Source organism: Macaca mulatta, chromosome X, assembly GCF_049350105.2.
Source record: "Macaca mulatta isolate MMU2019108-1 chromosome X, T2T-MMU8v2.0, whole genome shotgun sequence".
NCBI classification, from domain to species: Eukaryota; Metazoa; Chordata; class Mammalia; order Primates; family Cercopithecidae; genus Macaca; species Macaca mulatta.
In genome coordinates, this window is record NC_133426.1 from 15,019,837 (window position 1) to 15,041,738 (window position 21,902).

At 39.9% G+C, this 21,902-nt stretch overlaps 1 protein-coding gene across 1 annotated transcript in view; it reads right to left on the reverse strand.

The window, feature by feature from the left end:
• Window positions 1–21,902, reverse strand: part of VEGFD (vascular endothelial growth factor D) — a 41,777-nt gene that overhangs the window by 12,737 nt on the left and 7,138 nt on the right. Inside the window, exon 2 of the mRNA XM_001101077.4 lies at window positions 6,738–6,948. Coding sequence (XP_001101077.2) covers window positions 6,738–6,948 — 211 coding nt within the window. The remainder of the gene's footprint in view (window positions 1–6,737; window positions 6,949–21,902) is intronic.

Sequence of the window (21,902 nt, forward strand, 5' to 3'; positions counted from 1 at the left end):
CCATACCTTTGTAGAATATAAGTATTTTATTTCCCTTTGAGGTATAACACCATGTCCTGTACATAATTACACTGGATACATCTGGAGAAGCTGGTTAATAGGGAAGTAAATAGAAGCATGTAAAGAAATAACATGTAAATATTATTTATCAAGCAATTTACTAGATACAGCTGGATAGCATTTCTTCTACTTAAAGCCAGGTGTAGGTAGGTTTTAGCATCATCAAAAATATGTTTCTGTTGGTTGCTTAGGTAACTACAGTAGGATTTAAACTTGGCAAATGCATAAATGGAAATTGAAGTGAAACTAATCCTTCCTCAAATCAGAGTTTTCTCATTTGCAAGTGCCCGATACTGATATTTATATAAATGATGAAATAAGCCTGTTCGTATTAATGGAATGAGCAATCCTTTGGCCATAGTTAATTTGAAAGTAACAAGAAAAAAGAAACAAGCCTATGGGAATAAAAAAAAATTATATACTTTCTTATAAAACAGTACTTGCTTTTCTCTCATATTTTATTTTTTAAATTCAACTTTGACCCTTTGGTACTTAATACTGCATAGCCTTTCTACAGGTGTTTTGGGGGAAAGATTCAATTTTATGATAAAGACAACACAAAGACTTCCTTGTAGCTTGCCATGGAACTGTAGAGTTTATTTATTATATGTGGGGGTGTGGTGCTGGTGAAAATTTCTTGTGGTAGGCAGCTTTGAAACTAACCCCCAGTGGTCCCCACCTCCTGATAGTCATGCCCTTGTGTAAATCTCTTCTCCTTGTGTGTGAGCTGGACCTAGTAACTTGCTTCTTATGAAGAGAATACAGCAAAAGTGATGGGATACCACTTCCATGATGAAGTTAAAAAAGATTGCAGTCTTGTTTCTACTTATTGCAAGTTTTCTTCTTTCTTATTCTGTCTCACTTTCTCACACACACACTCTTTCTCTCCTTCTCCACTTGCAGGCTTTTTTTTTTTTTTTTAACTTATTTTACTTTAAGTTCTGGGATACATGTGCAGAACGTGCAGGTTTGTCACATAGGTGTACGTGTGCCATGGTGGTTTGCTGCACCTATCAACCTGTCATCTAGGTTTTAAGCCCCGCGTGCATTAGGTATTTGTCCTAATGTTCTCCTTCCCTTTGTCCCCCACCCCCCAACAAGCCCTCGTTTGTGATGTTCCCCTCCTTGTGTACATCTGTTCTCATTGTTCAACTCCCACTTATGAGTGAGAACATGCGGTGTTTGGTTTTCTGTTCTTGTGTTAGTTTGCCGCCATGTTAGAAAGGTCCACATGACAAGGAACTTGGGGCAGCCTCTGGCCAATAGCCAGCGAGGAACAAAGACCCTCAGTCCAACAGCCTGCGAGGAATTGAGTCCTGCAAACAACATCTGACTGAACTTGAAAGCAGTGCCCGAAGATGCCTGCAGCCCAGGCCAATATCTTGACTGCAGCCTCCAGAGACATCTGAAGCAGAGAAACTGATCTAGGCCATGTCAGCATTTCTGGCCCACAGAAACTGAGATAAATATTGTTTTAAGTAGCTAAGTTTTGTGGTAATGTGTTATGCAACAATAGACAAACTGTCCTTTATTTTTACTGCATTTTCAAGAACTCTCCTGAGATTATTCTGAGTTCCCATATATGGGAATAGAAGGGATAGAGAAGACCTCTGCTTGAAGTATACCGATACAATATTACCATTTGAGATGTGACCCTAGTCCCTAAATTATTCCCTTATAACATCTTCTCCATATCCTTTCTCCTTTTTCATCCCTTAATACCAATATTTTTCCTATGTTGCTTCTTCAATCACCGAAAACATAATGTGGGTTGTCTGGAGCACTGCATTATACTACACAGTTTACCTAAACTTTGGGGTTTTTTCCTCATAATAAAACATTCTATCCTAAGAAACTTTTTTCTTTTTTTGAGACAGAGTTTTGCTGTGTCGCCAGGCTGGAGTGCAGTGGTGTGATCTCGGCTTACTGCAACCTCCACCTCCTGGGTTCAAGCGATTTTCCTGCCTCAGCCTCCCAAGTAGCTGTGATTAGAGGCATGCACCACCATGCCCAGCTAATTTTTGTATTTTCAGTAGAGACGGGGTTTCACCATGTTGGCCAGGCTGGTCTTGATCTCTTAACCTTGTGATCCGCCCACCTTGGCCGCCCAAAGTGCTGGGATTACAGGTGTGAGCCACTGTGCCCAGCCCCTAAGAAACCTTTTTAAAAATTTCTGATTATTAATATTTATATAAAAAGCCTGAATGCTGCACGTGAGGGATAAATTACTCAATTAAGTATTATTATGGTTATTATTTAATTCACTACAATTAATCATGAATCCTTGAAAAAACAAGAAACCAACCTATGAAAATATTCCCAATTTAAAATTCTACTTAAATGTTGCTTTCCATTTGCTTTTTCTCTTTTTATAAAACTAAGTTTTGAAATTGGAGTGGTAAGCTTTTAATCAAAATCATATGCAATTATGACCAACATCACTGATTAAAGGCTTCATAACTCTACTATTCTTTACTACTTCCCAGCAGGACTGCTCTGCCTCAGGAAATTACCTTGAAATCCACAAGGGAGACTTGATAACAAATTCTAATTGGTGTAACATGCCGATTTCATTATTCACTGCTTCTAACTTAGTAAATAACTTTAGATGATCCCCTATGAAATTAGGAGATAAATTCATAGGGTTTGCAAATTCTGTGATATTTTAATGGTTTTTTCCTTAGAAAATGTCAATGTCATTGACTTTTTTTTTTTTTTTTCTTTTGAGACGGAGTCTCGCTCTGTCGCCCAGGCTGGAGTGCAGTGGCCGGATCTCAGCTCACTGCAAGCTCCGCCTCCCGAGTTCATGCCATTCTCCTGTCTCAGCCTCCCGAGTAGCTGGGACTACAGGCGCCCGCCACATCGCCGGGCTAGTTTTTTGTATTTTTTAGTAGAGACGGGGTTTCACCGTGTTAGCCAGGATGGTCTCGATCTCCTGACCTCGTGATCCACCCGTCTCGGCCTCCCAAAGTGCTGGGATTACAGGCTTGAGCCACCTCGCTCGGCCGTCATTGACTTTTTTTTAGATCACCTAGTCTTGGTTTTATGGTAACATTCATCTTCATGAAATAGCTCCAGGCTCACCTCAGGCCTTCAGTCAGGTAATCTGGTTAAGGCCTTTGACCTCTAGATGAGGTGCCAACCCTTTGTTCTCATGAAGGCTATGTTAATTCACCACATAGAAACATCTAGAGCTTCAAATTCCTGTCTGAAGTGAGCTCAAGGCTATGGTTCCCACCATGTCAACTCACTTAGACACACAGTCATACACATGAACACAAAGAATCCTTTTCACACTTATGCCCAAGGTGCTACCAAAGAATATTTCCCCATCTATGCACAGCTTTCCCCACCGCCAACAAGAGGTCTGTGCAACCCCAACATCTTTTTACAAATGGGAAAAAACAAATACGATTTTAGGTAGAAAGAAAAAAATAGTTTTGGCCTAATGGTTAATTTGAATTATGCTATATATATAATCAGTTACCAGGTAATCATGTTAATCAAATCTAGAATGCTAGATCAGCAATGCTGTAGCAGCTTCTTTTGTTGTTTTGACATGTCATCAAAAAATTAAATGCCTAATCAGAAACCACAGAACTTTACTTGACAAGCATTTTTTATTCATTATGGCACAGTACCTACACACACTGGTTTCCTTCCTTCCTTCCTTCCTTCCTTCCTTCCTTCCTTCCTTCCTTCCTTCCTTCCTTCCTTCCTTCCTTCTTTCCTTCCTTCCTTTTATTTGAGACAGAGTTTCACTCTTGTTGCTCAGGCTGGAGTGCAATGGCGCAAACTCAGCTCACTGCAACCTCTGCCTCCCGGGTTCAAGCAATTCTCCTGCCTCAGCCTCCCAAGTAGTTGGGATTACAGGCATGCACCGCCATGCCTGGCTAATTTTGTATTTTTAGTAGAGACAGGTTTTCACCATGTTGGTCAGCCTGGTCTCGAACTCCTGACTTCAGGTGATCCACCCACCTCGACCTCCCAAAGTGCTGGGATTACAGGTGTCATCCACCACGCCCGGCCTGATTTTCTTTTAAAGAATCTTCATACCTTACTAGGGAACAATCATTAACCTTATTTCAAATTATGTTATTTTCTAGTCTGGAGCTTTGATCATTTTGTCTTGAGAATTTTCTCCCTTCGTTATTCTCCTAGCAATACCAGTACCCAATATTACAACTCAGTGTCTAACTTTTACTTTTCACTTTATTAAAAATCACACAACACACAAACAAATGGAAGAACATACCATGCTCATGGATAGGAAGAATCAATATCGTGAAAATGGCCATACTGCCCAAGGTAATTTATAGATTCAATGCCATCCCCATCAAGCTACCAATGAGTTTCTTCACAGAATTGGAAAAAACTGCTTTAAAGTTCATATGGAACCAAAAAAGAGCTCGCATCTCCAAGACAATCCTAAGTCAAAAGAACAAAGCTGGAGGCATCACGCTACCTGGCTTCAAACTATACTACAAGGCTACAGTAACCAAAACAGCATGGTACTGGTACCAAAACAGAGATATAGACCAATGGAACAGAACAGAGTCCTCAGAAATAATACCACACATCTACAGCCATCTGATCTTTGACAAACCTGAGAGAAACAAGAAATGGGGAAAGGATTCCCTATTTAATAAATGGTGCTGGGAAAATTGGCTAGCCATAAGTAGAAAGCTGAAACTGGATCCTTTCCTTACTCCTTATACGAAAATTAATTCAAGATGGATTAGAGACTTAAATGTTAGACCTAATACCATAAAAATCCTAGAGGAAAACCTAGGTAGTACCATTCAGGACATAGGCATGGGCAAAGACTTCATGTCTAAAACACCAAAAGCAACGGCAGCAAAAGCCAAAATTGACAAATGGGATCTCATTAAACTAAAGAGCTTCTGCACAGCAAAAAAAACTACCATCAGAGTGAACAGGCAACCTATGGAATGGGAGAACATTTTTGCAATCTACTCATCTGACAAAGGGCTAATATCCAGAACCTACAAAGAACTCAAACAAATTTACAAGAAAAAAACAAACAACCCCATCAAAAAGTGGGCAAAGGATATGAACAGACATTTCTCAAAAGAAGACATTCATACAGCCAACAGACACATAAAAAATGCTCATCATCACTGGCCATCAGAGAAATGCAAATCAAAACCACAATGAGATACCATCTCACACCAGTTAGAATGGCGATCATTAAAAAGTCAGGAAACAACAGGTGCTGGAGAGGATGTGGAGAAATAGGAACGCTTTTACACTGTTGGTGGGATTGTAAACTAGTTCAACCATTATGGAAAACAGTATGGCGATTCCTCAAGGATCTAGAACTAGATGTACCATATGACCCAGCCATCCCATTACTGGGTATATACCCAAAGGATTATAAATCATGCTGCTATAAAGACACATGCACACGTATGTTTATTGCGGCACTATTCACAATAGCAAAGACTTGGAATCAACCCAAATGTCCATCAGTGACAGATTGGATTAAGAAAATGTGGCACATATACACCATGGAATACTATGCAGCCATAAAAAAGGATGAGTTTGTGTCCTTTGTAGGGACATGGATGCAGCTGGAAACCATCATTCTTAGCAAACTATCACAAGAACAGAAAACCAAACACTGCATGTTCTCACTCATAGGTGGGAACTGAACAATGAGATCACTTGGACTCAGGAAGGGGAACATCACACACCGGGGCCTATCATGGGGAGGGGGGAGGGGGGTGGGATTGCATTGGGAGTTATACCTGATGTAAATGATGAGTTGATGGGTGCTGATGAGTTGATAGGTGCAGCACACCAACATGGCACAAGTATACATATGTAACAAACCTGCACGTTATGCACATGTACCCTAGAACTTAAAGTATAATAATAATAAATTTAAAAAAAAAATCACACAACTTTGCAGAAATAAAAAACAAAAAGCTATATCTAATCTATTGGTTCGGAGGTGGTGGTTTTCTTGAGACAGGATCTTGCTCTGTTGCCCAGGCTGGAGTGTAGTAGCATGATCATGGCTCACTGTAGCCTCGACCTCCTGGGCTCAGCAGATCCTCCCACCTCAGCCTCCCAAGTAACTGGGAATATAGGCGCATACCACAATGCTCAGCTATTTTTTTCTGTTTTTTTTTTTGTAGAGATGGGGTCTCGTCATGTTGCCCAGGCTGGTCTCGAACTCCTGGGCTCAAGCAATCTGCTTTCCTTGGCCTCCCAAAGTGCTGGGATTACAGGCATGAGCCACCATGCCTGGCCATTTTTGGTTTTTATCTATGTATGTATGGCAGTAGAATACTCCTTGTGGATGAATCCCCAGGTTTTATTTTCTATGTAAACCTTATGATTTTTTTTTCTATTGAGAACAATAGTCTTCCTGGGTTTTCTTTGCCCCCACATCCTTGAGTTAAATTTGTTTTTATATTTTGAAATGTTCTTTTGTGTTTTTTATCTCAAAATCATATTGCATATATTTCTCTGTGAAGTAAATATTAAAAAATCAAGATTCTGCACTAACACTGAAGTTATGAAATCAAAGACTGACTTTCATTCTCCCTCTGACACGTGTCTGCCCTACGCAGAGTTTTGGAGAAAGTAAGTGTATTTGTCACTATCTGATAAAGAGAAAGAACTTGTCTCCACATCCACACACCTACCTTTTAGTGTTTCAATGTCATAGAAAGTTGCCGCAAACCTAGTGGACCGATGGGATGCTGAGCGAGAGTCCATGCTGGTAAAACTTTTGAGCCTCAGCCTGCATCTCCACAACTTCCAGTCCTCAGAGTGAGTAATTCGAAGGAGTTCCTCCAAACTAGAAGCAGCCCTGATCTGCTGTTCAGATCGTTCTAATGTGGACTGAGATGACCGCTTAAAAAAACAAAAATACCAGTTTAAAAACAAATTACTAAATTTTAAATTTGTCATAATAATCTTCATTGCTGACACTTAGAAGCGTAAATACATCTGTAAATTAATTAGAGATACTATTGAAATATATGCCAGTGCCTAGGAAAAAGGATATCTTCTAGTATTGTTGATTCACATTCTGCTCATTTTTGATTGAATCAAAGGATTTACTTATTTCTCCTGGGTTCTCAGAACACTTACAAAGAAAACTGTAGTGTATCGAATGGTGGGCCTCAAATTGATATGTCCACATCCTAACCCACAGAACCTGTGAACATTACGTTAATTTGGAAAAAGGATCTGTATAGATGTAATGAAGTTAAGGATCTTAAAATGAGATCCTCCTGGATTATCTATGTGGACCCTAAATACTGTACAATGACAAGTGTCCTTATAAGAGACGGAAGAGAAGACAGGGACACAGAGGAAGGCCAATTGAAGACGGAGGCAGAGACTGGAGTGATGCAGTCACAAGTGGGGGATTGCCTAGAGCCATCAGAAGCCGGATGAAGCAAGAAAAGACTCTCTCCAAGAGTGTTTGGAGGGCGTGCAGCCTTGCTGACCCTTCCATTTTGGAATTCTAGACTCCGGAGCTGTGAGAAAATAAATTTCTGTTATTTTAAGCCACCAAGTTTGTGATAATTAGTTACGGCAGCCATAAATGAATAGATGTTTATCATATTATTTTTGTGACAGTAGCTAATGACAGTTGATTTCATCTCTGTTATTTGTTTGAGAAATTGATCTACAAAGTCCTGGGTAACCTGCCTACAGTCACAAAATAAAGATATCAAGCCCCTGATAACCTGAATTTTCTTACTTCTAACCCTCTTTCTTTATTTTCTTTTAAAACCTACTAAACCTGAATTTTCTTACTTCTAACCCTCTTTCTTTATTTTCTTTTAAAACCTACTATTTCAAAAACACAATCTTTTTCTGACAAAATACTTTTCTGGGGTTTTACACTCTAGAAGTATAAGAGTTTAATACTCGTATAGAACTATAAAATACTCTTCTAGAGTTTGATTTCCATACAGTTGCATGAACTGTATTGGCGGATACAGTGCAACTGTATTGGCGGATACAGTGCAACTGTATTGGATGGGTTTGTAAGAAAAAAAAGACTTGGTAGATAAAAAATTTTCAGTATGTAGCCTCTTGTTCAAAATTGGGGGCTTAGTTATATAAATAATGATATATGCATACAACAAATTCTATGTGATCATTAAAACAAAGGATGTAGAGGTATATTGGGACAGAACGAACTGAGATCCTTCCTGGAATGTGCTGGAGAAATGATAAGGTGATCTGTCTATGGCTAGGGCCTCAGATTCTCTCTTGCTGACCCTGTAGTTACTAGATGTTTGTTTTGCTGGGAGGTTGGAGTATGCAGGCTGAGGCCATTTGTAGAGCTGGGATGAGGGAGGAGGCAAAGGACCAGTGCTGAGAGAGGAGGGTGGAAGGGAGAGGTGAATGTTAGCTGCCTGCTGCAGGGTGAGGAACAGTGGGGGAAAACAAAGATGAGCAAAAGGGGCTGTTAAAAAGCTTTGCATTGGCCGGGCGCGGTGGCTCAAGCCTGTAATCCCAGCACTTTGGGAGGCCGAGACGGGCGGATCACAACGTCAGGAGATCGAGACCATCCTGGCTAACACGGTGAAACCCCGTCTCTACTAAAAAATACAAAAAACTAGCCGGGCGCGGTGGCGGGCGCCTGTAGTCCCAACTACTGGGAGGCTGAGGCAGGAGAATGGCGTGAACCCGGGAGGCGGAGCGTGCAGTGAACTGAGATCCGGCCACTGCACTCCAGCCTGGGCGGCAGAGCGAGACTCCGTCTCAAAAAAAAAAAAAAAAAAAAAAAAAAGCTTTGCATTGGGTCGTGTGATGTGCACCCTCCTCCACTGAGCCTCAAAAGCTGTAGTTAAAATCTACATCATGCATTAGCATTTTAGGAGTAGACTTTTTTTTTAGACATGCTAGTGGACACTGAGAGTTGTCCAAAAGTAGGTACTCAGAAGAGCAAGTGTAGTCCGAGTCATGTGTGATTCAGCTATGATATAACCTCTTTTAAAATTACTTATGTATTTTTACTTAGGTACTTATGTACATCATATATACATACTTATATGGATATATGAAGAACATCTGGTGACATATACATGAAAACGTAAACAATGGTTATTCTTTCTTTCTTTATTTTCGAGACCGAGTCTGGCCCTGTCATCCAGGCTGCAGTGCAGTGGCACCATCCCTGCTCACTGCAACCTCAGCCTCCTAGGTTCAAGCGATTCTCCTTCCTCAGCCTCCTGAGTAGCTGGGACTACAGGAGCGTGCCACCATGCCCGGCTAATTTTTGTACGTTTAGTAGAGATGGGGTTTTGCTATGTTGCCCAGGCTGGTTTTGAACTCCTGGGCTCAAGTGATCTGCCCGCCTTGGCCACCCAAAGTGTTGTGATTACAGACATGAGTCACTGCACCTGGCCAACAATGGTTATTCTTTACATCAAGAGCTATCAAACTATGGTATCCCAGCCTAATTTAGCCTGCTGCCTGCCTGTTTTTGTAAATCAAGTTGTATTGACACACAGCCATGTGCATTCACTTACTTATTGTCTATGGCTGCTTTCATACTACAAAAGCAGAGTTGAGAATTTGAGACAGAGACCTTCATGGCAGTTTCAATCTGAGGCCACTTGTCTGTTTTTTCTCAATTCTTTAATATTCTCAGCCATTATCATTTTCATTATTCCACCTATAATATTGTCTCTACTCTCTTTTTTGAAAAATGTTGGAGGCTTTTAATCATCTTACATGTCTCTTAAATGTGCTTCTATATTTAGCTATTTTTTCCCCTTCACCTCTCTCTAATGTGTTTTGGGTAAATTAATTGGTTCATCTTTCCAATCACCAACTCTCCAATTGTGAGTCTAGAGTTTACTTTGTTACAGTTTTAATTTCAATCAACATATTTCTAATTTCAAGTATTTCTACTTCATTCTTCTTCCTATCTACTTTCTGTTACATTTCTGTATATTCTTCCTAGTTTGTCTCTCTTTTTTTTTTTTTTTTTTTTGAGACGGAGTCTAGTTTTGTCGCCCAGGCTGGAGTGCAGTGGTGCAATCTTGGCTCACTGCAAGCTCCACCTCCTGGGTTCACGCCATTCTCCCAACTCAGCCTCCCGAATAGCTGGGACTACAGGCACCCGCCACCACGCCCGGCTAATTTTGTTTTTGTATTTTTAGTAGAGACGTGGTTTCACCGTGTTAGCCAGGATTGTCTCAATCTCCTGACCTTGCGATCCACCCGCCTTGGCCTCCCACAGTGCTGGGATTACAGGCGTGAGCCACCACGCCCCGCCCCTAGTTTGTCATTTTAATTTTATGAATATTATTTATCTCTTTGAGGGTTCTAAATATATTTAAGTATTTCTTCAAATTATTTTAGATTCTTAACTTTATAGGTATGACATATCCTGATTATTCATTTTGTTGCTGTCATTCTTAGTAACAATTATATTAACGTGATTTGGAATTTTGTTTAGTAGTTCCATTTTCTTTCAGAGATTCATTTTTCTTTCTCATTATTCTTTCCCCAACATTTAGAAGTTTTATGGTTGTACCCCTTGATTCCCTGGGTCCTGAATCCAAATCTTGTTGACTATTTATGATTCAGGGATCATCTCAGCTCAAGTCCTAGTTGCAAGGAAGTATCTGCTTCCTCCTTTGCCCCTAGTTAAGTAATTTCATAGAAGTCACAGCTCCAGGCAGCAATGAGCAGTAACTCTTCCTTCCTCTTTCGTGGATCTGATGTAGTGCACTCAAAGAGCCCATCTCCAGCTGAAGCTGAATTTTTGATGGTCCCTGTCTTCTAGCTCAGATCCATAAGTACTGCAGCTTCAGCTTCATGGCTTTAGTGCCATTTCTGTAAATGATTGTCATCTGCAAATGTTTGCCATCATTCCATCAATTTTATATTCTATGGACTAAGAATGATCTGAAAGCATGAATCCACAAGGTTATCGTACCTGGGAATCCAGATGTGAGTGTGTGTCTGTGAGTGCATGTTTTTAATAAAGGCGGGAGAATTATAAGCTGGGGGAAAGAGGCAACAGACAGGAAGAAAGAGAAAGCATATGCAGGAGAGCTAAGGCAGGACCTAGAGGGGTTGTTTTGACATAAGTGCCAGAGATAAGTGGACATAGTGTGACTAGATGAGAGGATCACCCTCAGAAACAAGAGGAAAATACAGAATGACATGGGTTTATAGATGGCAGGACTGCCTGGGAAGCTCAGTGAACTCATACCTGTGGTTTTGTACTTTTCTGTAAAGTTTGGATCAAGGCAAAATTCTGGGAGTGAGAGGAGTGGGGAGCATGAGGATCATAGATCGGGTTTGTGAAATTGGCTTGCCACAGCTTCTTCATCTAAGAAATCTGGAGATGAAACTGAACAATTGCTAATGTCTCTGGCAGCTTTGAAATTCAATACTTCTCCATTAAGTTTCATTTTTCAATAGTCTCTCTTTTCCTGATTATTCATTCTCTTCTAGTTGGACAGTACTCCGTATACAATTCAGTCTTCAAAATAAAACTTTGGGACAATGCTGCTTCCACACGAAAATAATGAAACTAAGCAGCTTTTTGAAGATTTTAAAGTTGAAGCATATTGAAAGGATTCATATTTATTGAGGCAAATTTTGCTCAATACTATCCAAAAATACAAGGCCAGGCATGGTGGCTTACACTGGTTATCCCAGCACTTTGGGAAGCCGAGGCAGGAGGATTACTTGAGCGCAAGAGTTCAAGACCAGACTGGAAACATAGTGAGACCCTGTCTCTACCAAAAATACAAAAATTAGCCAGACATGCTGGTGCATGCCTGTACTCCCAGCTACTCAGGAGACTGAGGTGGAAGGATCACCTGAGCCTGGGGAGGTCAAGCTTGCAGTGAGCCATGATCTTGCCACTTGCACTCCAGCCTGGGCAACGGAGCGAGATCTTGGGAAAAAAAGAAAGAAAAGAAAGAGAAGAAAGGAAGGAAGGAGAAGGAAAGGAAGGAAGGAAGGAAAAAGAAAGAAAGAAAGAAAAGAAAGAAAGAAAGAAAGAAAGAGAAAGAAAACAGACAGTTTTATTACAGTTCTTACAGGTTTCAATTCAATCTTAGAAATATTTTTAAACTATCCAACTGTGAGAACTCAGGAGAAAATATCAAATCTCTGGATTGAATTAAAGTAATTAAATGGTTCATGCAACTTGCCTCATCATAAAAAATGCAGTGTTTACTCAAGTACTCAGAGTTATTTAAGCTTACTTTCAACCCCAGAATTTAAAACCTAGTTTGAAATAACAGAAATTGCAGACAGTCATTTTGCTATTTTAAGTGGAAGTACTAACAATTAAACATAAGTAGAAACCTGGCAACTAATTTCAAGAATGGTTGTTTGTTTCCAATCGGCTTTCTGCACTGGTTGATTTTTGTATAATGAACTTTATGTTAACCACTTGAGTAAGACAAAAATAAAAATTAAAAAGTGTGATTATCCCAAATACATACTTAAACCATTGATTTCAGTGGTTTTAATTACTAAACCTTTGCCAATTGCTCCTAATTTCTTCCTATTTTCTGATGGAAGTGCTAATCAAAATTAAAATAATTAAAAGGCTTTCATCAAGAGAAAGGAAGTGAAGCAGGGTTACCAGATCTCTGCTTTTTATTACAGCGGCAGCTTTTTTATGGTAATTAATCCAAGACTACTAGCAATTTCACTCTTAAATAACAAATCATTCTCTAATTTCTTGGCTACCACAAGCCAGCTTCTAAATTGAGAGGCTTAAAGTCTTTTTAATAAGACTTCACCATCATTTGAATGCATGCTCCTTTCTGTGGTACAATTTCAAGGGTAGTCGTTTCTCCTTTTGTTAATTTCTAAGTTCACACAGCATTCTCCCCTGAGGAAGCATGAGCATCTTCATAGCTTCTTAAGTATTAATTTAGGTCATGTGTGACCAAGATGGCAGGCAAGATATTTGGAAAAGTATGGTGGTGGGGTTTTTAGGAGAAACTTAGAAGTGTCCCATGTTGTGAGGAAGTCAAAGACCTTCTGTACTCCTACTAATTTGAGCTCTCAATTTCCAGCCCAGCCCCTCTCCTTCACCAGAAAAAAATGTCCAGTCAAGTAACACATTCCAAGAGTGAAGAAAGGCATAATTTGGGGATATCAACGAGTCTCAGTGAAAAAACAAAACAAAACAAAACAGCAAGGGATTCACTTTGGTTGGGCATAGAGCAGGTTTAGGAGTGGGGAATCTGGCAAAGAAGTTAGGAAGAGGGGCTGGTGAAATGAGATACCACTTCACACCCAGTAGAATGGCTATAAACAAAAAGACTGACAATACCAAGTGTTGTAAGGGATATGGAGGAACGGGAACCCTCATACATGGCTGATGAAGCTGTAAAATTGTATTGTTGCTGTGGAAAAGAGTTCAGCAGTTCTCTAATAAGTTAAATTTATTATACACCAACTAATTCCACTCTTAAGTTTCTAGCCCCTAGAGACAGAAAATAGATTATTGGCTGCCTGAGGCTGGGAGTGAGAATGGAGGTTTCATTGTAAAGGGGCATAATGGACCTTATGTAGATGATAGCTATACAACTCAGTAAATTTCCTAATATTCTTGAATGAAAACAAGCGAAAGGTAAATTTTATAGTATGTAAATTCTATATCAATATAGTTCTATAAAATTTTTAAAAAGAGGAAGGACTGGAGGCGTGAAGACCGGGCTACTTTGACCCAATTTGGGAGGCAATGAAAAATGTTGCATAGTTGAACAATGGAATATTACTGGACATCCATTTTATCAACTTGTTCTTTGGTTGATTTCTTCTTGTTTTGACCTTAGTCCATGCTGTTTCCTTTGCCTGGAATGCCATTCACTCTTTGTCTAACTAAATCTTTCTCAGCTTAGATGTTATCTACTCAGGGAAACCTCCTCCACAACTCCCACCCCTGCCTAGGTCTCCTCTGTCACATGGATTTCTAGCCACCCCATCCTTGTCCTTCATAACACTACCAGTAACACTAATGAATTGTGTCATTTCTTGTTATCTGCTTGTCTTCCCCACTAGGTTGTAAAAGCCACTTGAGCAGTAATGGTATCTGTCTTATAGCAATAGTAAGAGCTGAATAAATATTTATTAAATGTATGAATTTAATTTCAAGTAAAACAACTTGATTCACCACAAGCTATAGAAAAAGTAACCTTGAGATTATTCATGTATTCAAACTACATCACTAAATCACTTGTCTTTTGAATATCTTCTTTCAGTTCTCATTCCAGGTCCAAAATAAATGCCACTTCTTCCATCAAGCATTTTATGAAGTCCCTAACTTAGACTATATTATTTATGAACACACTGTATTCCCTTCCTAGACTGAGATCTTTTTGAAGGTAGGATATGTGTCTGATTCCTCTTTTTAAAGTAATAAGCATGTAATATGTTTCTGATGAAGGAATTTATAAGTAATAAATACATGCATGTATCTGACAAATAGCAATTGGGCCCAGGTTTGTGTGGTCTGTTGAATATTTTATATATAGTACTGCTTCTCAAAACTTAATGTGTATACCTGGGGATCTCGTTAAAATGCAGATTCTGATGCAGTGGGTTTGGGCCAAGACAGGAGGCCACATTTCTTTTTCTTTTTTATTTCTTTTTCTTTTTCTTTCTTTCTTTTTTTTTTTTTTTTAGCTGAGTACAGGGAACTTTATTGGTGGTACATGACAAAGTGGGGCTCCCTAGGCCCTTCCCTCTTCAGGGGGTCTGCATGGAAATTGTGAGGAGGGGAGATTCTCAGTGTGGTGGGGACTGAGTGTGGCAGGGATTCCCAAGCAGCCGAGGGCCTCTCTCTTTCTCTCATGCTCTCACTGGAGCTGATGGTCCTGGGGTGTTACTCCTTGGAGGCCATGTGGACCATGAGGTCCACCACCCTGTTGCTGTAGCCAGATTCATTGTCATACCAGGAAATGAGTTTGACAAAGTGGTTTCTAACAAGTTCCCAGGCGCGGGCGATACTGTTGGTTGGCTGAACGCACTTTGAGAAGGGTTTAAAGCAGGGGTTCACATTGTTAATTTTAAAGCTAGCAATCTATGAAGTGCATCAGGTCAACTTGAATAAAAACACTATGACAGCCAGGTTTGCTAGTTTGCAGAAACTATCTAACTCTTCTCTCTCACATCAATGTTTGTAAAATTAATGTGTTATAGTGGAAAATAACATGCAGATTAAACAAGAAAATTTTTATCTTGTTTTCAAGAATATAGCTGGCTATCTTTAAGAAAGATGATATATCCTAAATAGTTTTGCAAGTAATTTTCTTTTTTCTTTCTTGGAGTTGATGTCTAAATAATTTTGGACATCTTTTTATTATACCATATTTCTGTCTTATTCTTAAACCTGATAACACTTGATTTGCCTTCTATAACCTATTTATTTCAATTGTTCATATTTGAATTTCTTTTTTTTTTTTTTTTGAGACGGAGTCTTGCTCTGTCGCCCAGGCTGGAGTGCAGTGGCCGGATCTCAGCTCACTGCAAGCTCCGCCTCCCGGGTTTATGCCATTCTCGTGCCTCAGCCTCCCAAGTAGCTGGGACTATAGGCGCCCGCCACCTCGCCCGGCTAGTTTTTTTGTATTTTTTAGTAGAGATGGGGTTTCACCGTGTTAGCCAAGATGGTCTCAATCTCCTGACCTCGTGATCCGCCCGTCTTGGCCTCCCAAAGTGCTGGGATCACAGGCTTGAGCCACCGCCCCGGCCCATATTTGAATTTCTTTGGGAAGAAAGTAAATCTGATGGCTCACTGATTTTTGAAAAGCCTGAATACAACTGGAAAGGCCACAGAGTTAGGAGAACTGACTAGCTAAACTGCTACAGTATGCATTTGGCATTACAGGAGGGAAAAGTAAAATTATTCTTTACCTGAAAGTGACTTCTTACAGCGCTCTTTCCAAATTCAGCAGCAGTTCTATCAGTAGTGCCATTGAACCTGAGTATATTTACTATTTCTTTCAACATTAAAAATAAACATAGTGTTGCTCTTTTTCTTAAAGCATCAGTGAAATTATGGAAAATCACTTAAAACCTGGACACATCCTCACAGTAGAGTTTATTATGAAAGCATGTAGTATGTATCTAAAGCCCTAACACGTGGGATGAACGTTTTACTGCTCCCCAGATCTGTGTTGAACGAAAACATTGTGTATTGGAAAGGAGAATTCAACAATTAATTGTTGAAACTGTGAGATTAATGTTTTAAAAGCTTTACACCTGTTTACGATTTGGGGACAAAAAGGCAGGCTTCATTTTTCATATGTTTGATGAAAACTGGCTTAAGATATTTGTAAATAGAATCAAGAGCAAAACTGCACAAACTTGCACATTGGAAAGTGCAACAAGTTCCCGTGATTGCAGTAAAAATATGTACTTTTGTAAAAAAAAAAATAAGAATTGAAGACTTAGCCAGTCAGATGAGTTTTTTCATGAACCCATTGTGGAAATTATTGGATTAACTGAGCCAAAGTGATTATGCATTCTTTATCTATTTAGCACTTTATATCGTTATATACAGTTTACAATACATGTATAACTTGTAGCTATAAGTATCTTGTGTCATTAAAGCTCTCTCTCACACACACACACACAAATAAAGCAGGGGTTCAAAATGTTGGCTTCTTCTTGAATCTACCTGGGAATAAGCCTCAAAGAAATACTGACGCTCGAATCCTAATCTCAGAGATTCTCATTTTTTGGGTCTGGGCTGCAGCTTTGCCATCAGGATTTTTTTTAAAAAAACTTCCCAGGTGTTAGCCTTAGAGGAAGATGGGTGAGGGTTATATAGGAACTCTCTATACTGTCTCTCTACTACTAATTTAGGGCATGAGAAATGCTGATTTTAAGTTACAAGACCCAGGTTAACTCCTGAACTTCATGCAAGTCCACTAGTCTTCAAATGGTCGATGCATGCTCAGAAATAGTCTTAGTCTTTAAATCTATTTGATGTATACCTTGGGTTCAAAATATTTGTGTGAGTATCTTGCTGACCTGGATTTGCAAATCCTTTTCCTATCTCAAGATACCTGACCGTTTGCAGGTCAGTTCCCAACCTGTATGACTTTTTCAAGGTTTCAAGGTTGAAGATCAACAATATCGCTTTCCAGGCTAAATAGCATGATGAAGTTGGCTGCTTTATATGATGCCATCCTAAATGACAGACTAAATTGCCTCTCAAATTCCCAAAAAGCAAGAACAACCGATTTTTCAAAATAAAATTAAATAGGTACTGCTTTAACCTACTGAATTCAACAAAAAAGTATAAATTATAATCCTTTCAAAAGGCAATCCTACAAGGTATTTGAAAGAAGATATAAATGAGAATATAAACATACATGCCAAGTGGAAGAGGCTTTGGTTTGGGAGTACATAGCCAGTTCCAATGCTGGTTTTGAGCTATAAGGCCATCAACAAAGAAGGTTTAAGGGGGAACCCTGGCTACTTTTCTCAAAGAGCTGCAAAAAGCTTTTCTTGAGCCATTCCAATCCCATGCTATTAACAATCCTCTTGTTCTATATATATGGAAAAGGAGGCCAGCCTTGCTAAATTCATCCCTGGAACTCTTGAGAGCCGGTCTGAGACTATCCTTCCAAGGCTTTGAAGAGTTGTTGGTGCTATTTTCTTTGTCAAATTGTGTTGGCAATATGCCTTCAGGAAGCTTGGTGATGAAAGGGTGTGATGAATAGAATTTGTATGTTTAGAATACCCAGAAGCTTTAGGGTGAGTTATGGAAGGGACACATTTCACACAACTTTCCCTAGATTTGCTTACAGATTTACAAGTGTTCCCTGGGGGTGTGGTTCTCTTCTTACTCCCCCTGGAGTTCAGGGACACTGCAGTCAGCAATTTCCCTTTGCAGTGGGTTTGGGGAGGTGGATTCGGTTGCAATACAAATAGTTCCATGTTCCCTCTACCTCTTAGCGGCTTCTTCTGTTTCACTGGAAGAGCATTTTGCATTTCCTGTTTAACCTGATGGTTCAGGCTAAACCAAAACCACCAAATTTTTCCTGGTTTGGGGTCCAAGTAGCAAAGTCTCACTCCACTCCCAGCCTTCCTCAGCAGATGTTCTCCCTCCCCCACTTGTCGAGGTATCTTCCCAGATCAAGTTAGATTTGTGAGTCTGAGCTGAAGTTTTGTAACTTTGCCTCCCATAGCTCTCAGTTGGAATTAACACTCCCCAAGATGAAGCTTTGCCTAATATAGTAAACCACTCTGTCATCTGGAGAAACAGCTTACTGGAAAGGAGAAAGCATAGATTTGAATTGTTCAAAACTGGCTTTGAATGGTATAACACCCTGGAAAATGTGTTTGCAGTTTCTTATAAACATATGCTCACCATACGACCCAACAGTCCTACTTCTGGGGATTTTACCCTTGATAAATGAAGCCTTATGTTCACATAAATACATGTACATGAATGTTTGTAGTAGCTTTATTCACAATAGCCAAAAAAACTAGAAACAATTTATGTGTCATTCAATGGGTGAATGGTTCAGCAATCAATAGAATACTACTCAGCAATAAAAAGGAATGAACTACTGGGACACTGGCAGAATCTCAAAGGCAGTATGAATGAAAGAAGCTGATCTCAAACTGTTACATAGTGTATGATTCCATTTATATGACATTCCCAAAAAACCAGAATGACAGTGAACCAAATATACAAAATGACAGTGAAGGACAACAGATCAGTGATTGCCAGAGGTTGGGAGGCTGGGAGGAGGGTCTGACTATAAAAGGATAATGTAAGTGAATTTTTGGGGGGTGATGGAATAGTGTTGTATCCTAATTATGGTTGTGGTTATATAAATCTATATATGTGTTAGAATTCATAGAACTACACACCAAAAGGGAAAAAATCCATTTTACTCTATAAGTTAAAAAAAAAAGCTGTCTTTGAATCTAGGCACTACTCTTTTTTTTTTTTTTTTTTTTTTTTTTTAGCTATTTGACTGAGGATATGGTATTTGACTTCCTTAAGGCTTGATTTCCTCATTTATAAAGTGGCATTGTTAATAATAGTCATCTCATAAAGCTGATGAAGAGATTATATGAGGCCATATGTAGGAAAGGGTCAGGTGTACGGTAGACACACAATAAATGTTGCATTCCTTTCTTTCTTTCCTCTTTCCTTTCTTTCCACACATAGGTGTGTCCTATGTGTTGGGGTTTAGAAGTCTGTGTTTTAGGGGCCCTGATATTCCTTAGGAGCCAGAGTGGTGAGCTTGAAAAGAGCAAGACACGGCAACTCCAATCATAGTAAATAGACATTAAAATTTTTTTAAAAGACAACTTTCCCAGGGTAAATCAAAGACAAACTTTTTTTCTCCACCTTGCCTCCATCTCCTTTTAAAAATGGTTCTAGGAGGTGTTTTCAGATAGAAAATGAATTTTAAGGTATCTGCTCAGGCTTTACATGTCTTTAGAAGTGTGTTTAAAAAAAAAAAACAACCAACATTTTACATTTTGGTGTTTTGTTATTAGGGTCTGACTTTACCTAGAACAGATGACACCTGAGGGTATAGGGTGTACTAACTAGGGCAGGGAGAACGCACATTTGCTAATCATTATTGCTGTAGCTATGGCTGCTGTGGCTTCTCAGATGGAACCTGCCAAGGGTCTGATCTTGCTTCTCTGAAATCCAGAAACCTGGTCATTTAAGGTTGGGGTGGGCTCGTCTTTCATTTCAGAGGCCTCATGCTACCATTGGTGGTTCCGGTGGCTCTTTCCTTTATGCAATTCTATATTTAAATGAATATATATGAAATCCAGGTTGTTTAATTAAACTTAGACTGAGGAAAGGAACTACAAATGCAAGAAAAGAGTGTGTGTGAATGCGTGTGTGTGTGCGTGTGCATTTGTGTGAGTGTGTGTGCATGGCAGTCTGGGTTTTTTTGTTGTTTTTTTTTTTGAGACGGAGTCTCGCTCTGTCACCCAGGCTGGGGTGCAGTGGCCAGATCTCAGCTCACTGCAAGCTCCACCTCCCGGATTCACACCATTCTCCTGTCTCAGCCTCCCGAGTAGCTGGGACTACAGGCGCCCGCCACCTCGCCCGGCTAGTTTTTTATATTTTTTAGTAGAGACGGGGTTTCACCGTGTTAGCCAGGATGATCTTGATCTCCTGACCTCGTGATCCACCTGTCTCGGCCTCCCAAAGCCATCTGAGTTTTTAAAGGACATACTAGGGGGCTAAATGCCTGGGACCTCCTCTTCCTCCAATTTGATGAAGACTGCTTGTGGTTTTCTCCCAGCCAGATCATCTAGCACTGGGAGAGATGGCCATGCCCTGCCTTTCTGTGTTTGAAATCTGTGCTCCACTCAAATGCCTCTGTTCTCACTTGACATAACTGTGCTTAGGATATGTGGGGGCAGATGGGTGTGGGATGGACTTGAATGGCAAGACAACCCCAGACCCTCTAGAAGTATGCTCTGAACAACCCCAAGGGGTTCCTGAGGTCTGTTACAGTCTCTCTATCACTGATCTCCAAGATCAAGGGCCCAATGTGCCACCCAAAGCCTTTATGGTGATTAGGCTATTGTTAAAAACAATTTCATTTCCACTCCTAACTCTCTGAGGGAGGGATATATTTCCCAGCCCTATTGACCAATGAGACATTACAAGACATGATGCAAGGAGAGGCTTGAAACTCACCTCTGATTGCACGTTTTTCTATTTCCACCATCACTGCAAGCACATGCTTCTGCTAGCCCACTGATCAAAGAAGGATGAGAGACATGTAGGGCTGACCTGCACCCAACCTATGCCTTGAGCCTTAATCCTCTGACTCCCAGCTGACTCAGAGACCTAAGTGAGAATAAGGTAGTGATGTTTTAAGCCACTGAAATTTGGACTGTTGTGTTACACGGCATCATTGTGGCAATGGTTAACTGCTACAGCCTTATTCCTGCCAAAGTATAGCATAATCCATTGGATGGGAAAAGGATCCTTATGCAAAACTTTATTGTCCCTTCTACAAAGCAGCCTTGCTATGCCAGTGGCAGACAGCCCAGCATACCCTCTTTCACGCTTCTTCACTAAGGATCTAGTGTCCCACATCAACATCCACTGATCTCCTCTTCCTCTTCCTTATCAACATCCTCTGCACTCTCTAAGATGCCCAATCATCCCTAGTCTTGCTGTGACAATGTACTTGTAAATGAAGCACACCATTGCAAAGTTGTTTTCACTTTTTCATTCCACTCTGTTCTTTCTGTGCAGTTTCTTTTTTAGGGTGTTTTTTTAGCATAGTCATTCAATCAAAATTACACTCTTTCTAATACTCTCCATAATGGAACAGTAAGCAACAGCAAGAATTTGCCACAGGGACATTCAACACATTCAACATTTTCTCTTTCCAGAAGCAATGTTAGCCAAACCTAGATTTCGGGAAACCGATACTTATCTCCAATATGTGAGTGTTATAGTTACTTAGGAATACTCAGTGAATGACAAAAAGAGAATCAGCATAAGAATTTACATTACTAAAGTTTCAGGCATAAAATTATCCTTCCCACTGGCCAAATTGAACTCCCTGACTATTAGCAAGACATGCAAATACTTAAGACATCTTTATTTTATAAAAACATCATTTTCACTCATATGCCTGGCACATGGTAGACATTCCACAAATATTTACTGAGATGAATATGTGTCTTTCTTTTTTCCAGGGAGAAGATGCCTCCTGAGAAATAAATCTGTCTTCCTTCAGCACACTTTACCCCATTGACCAGCCATGGTTGTTTCCCATCTTCACTGAAGTTGTTCTGAATGTGGTAATGTGATTTTCTAAGCAATGTATATGTTCTTCCAT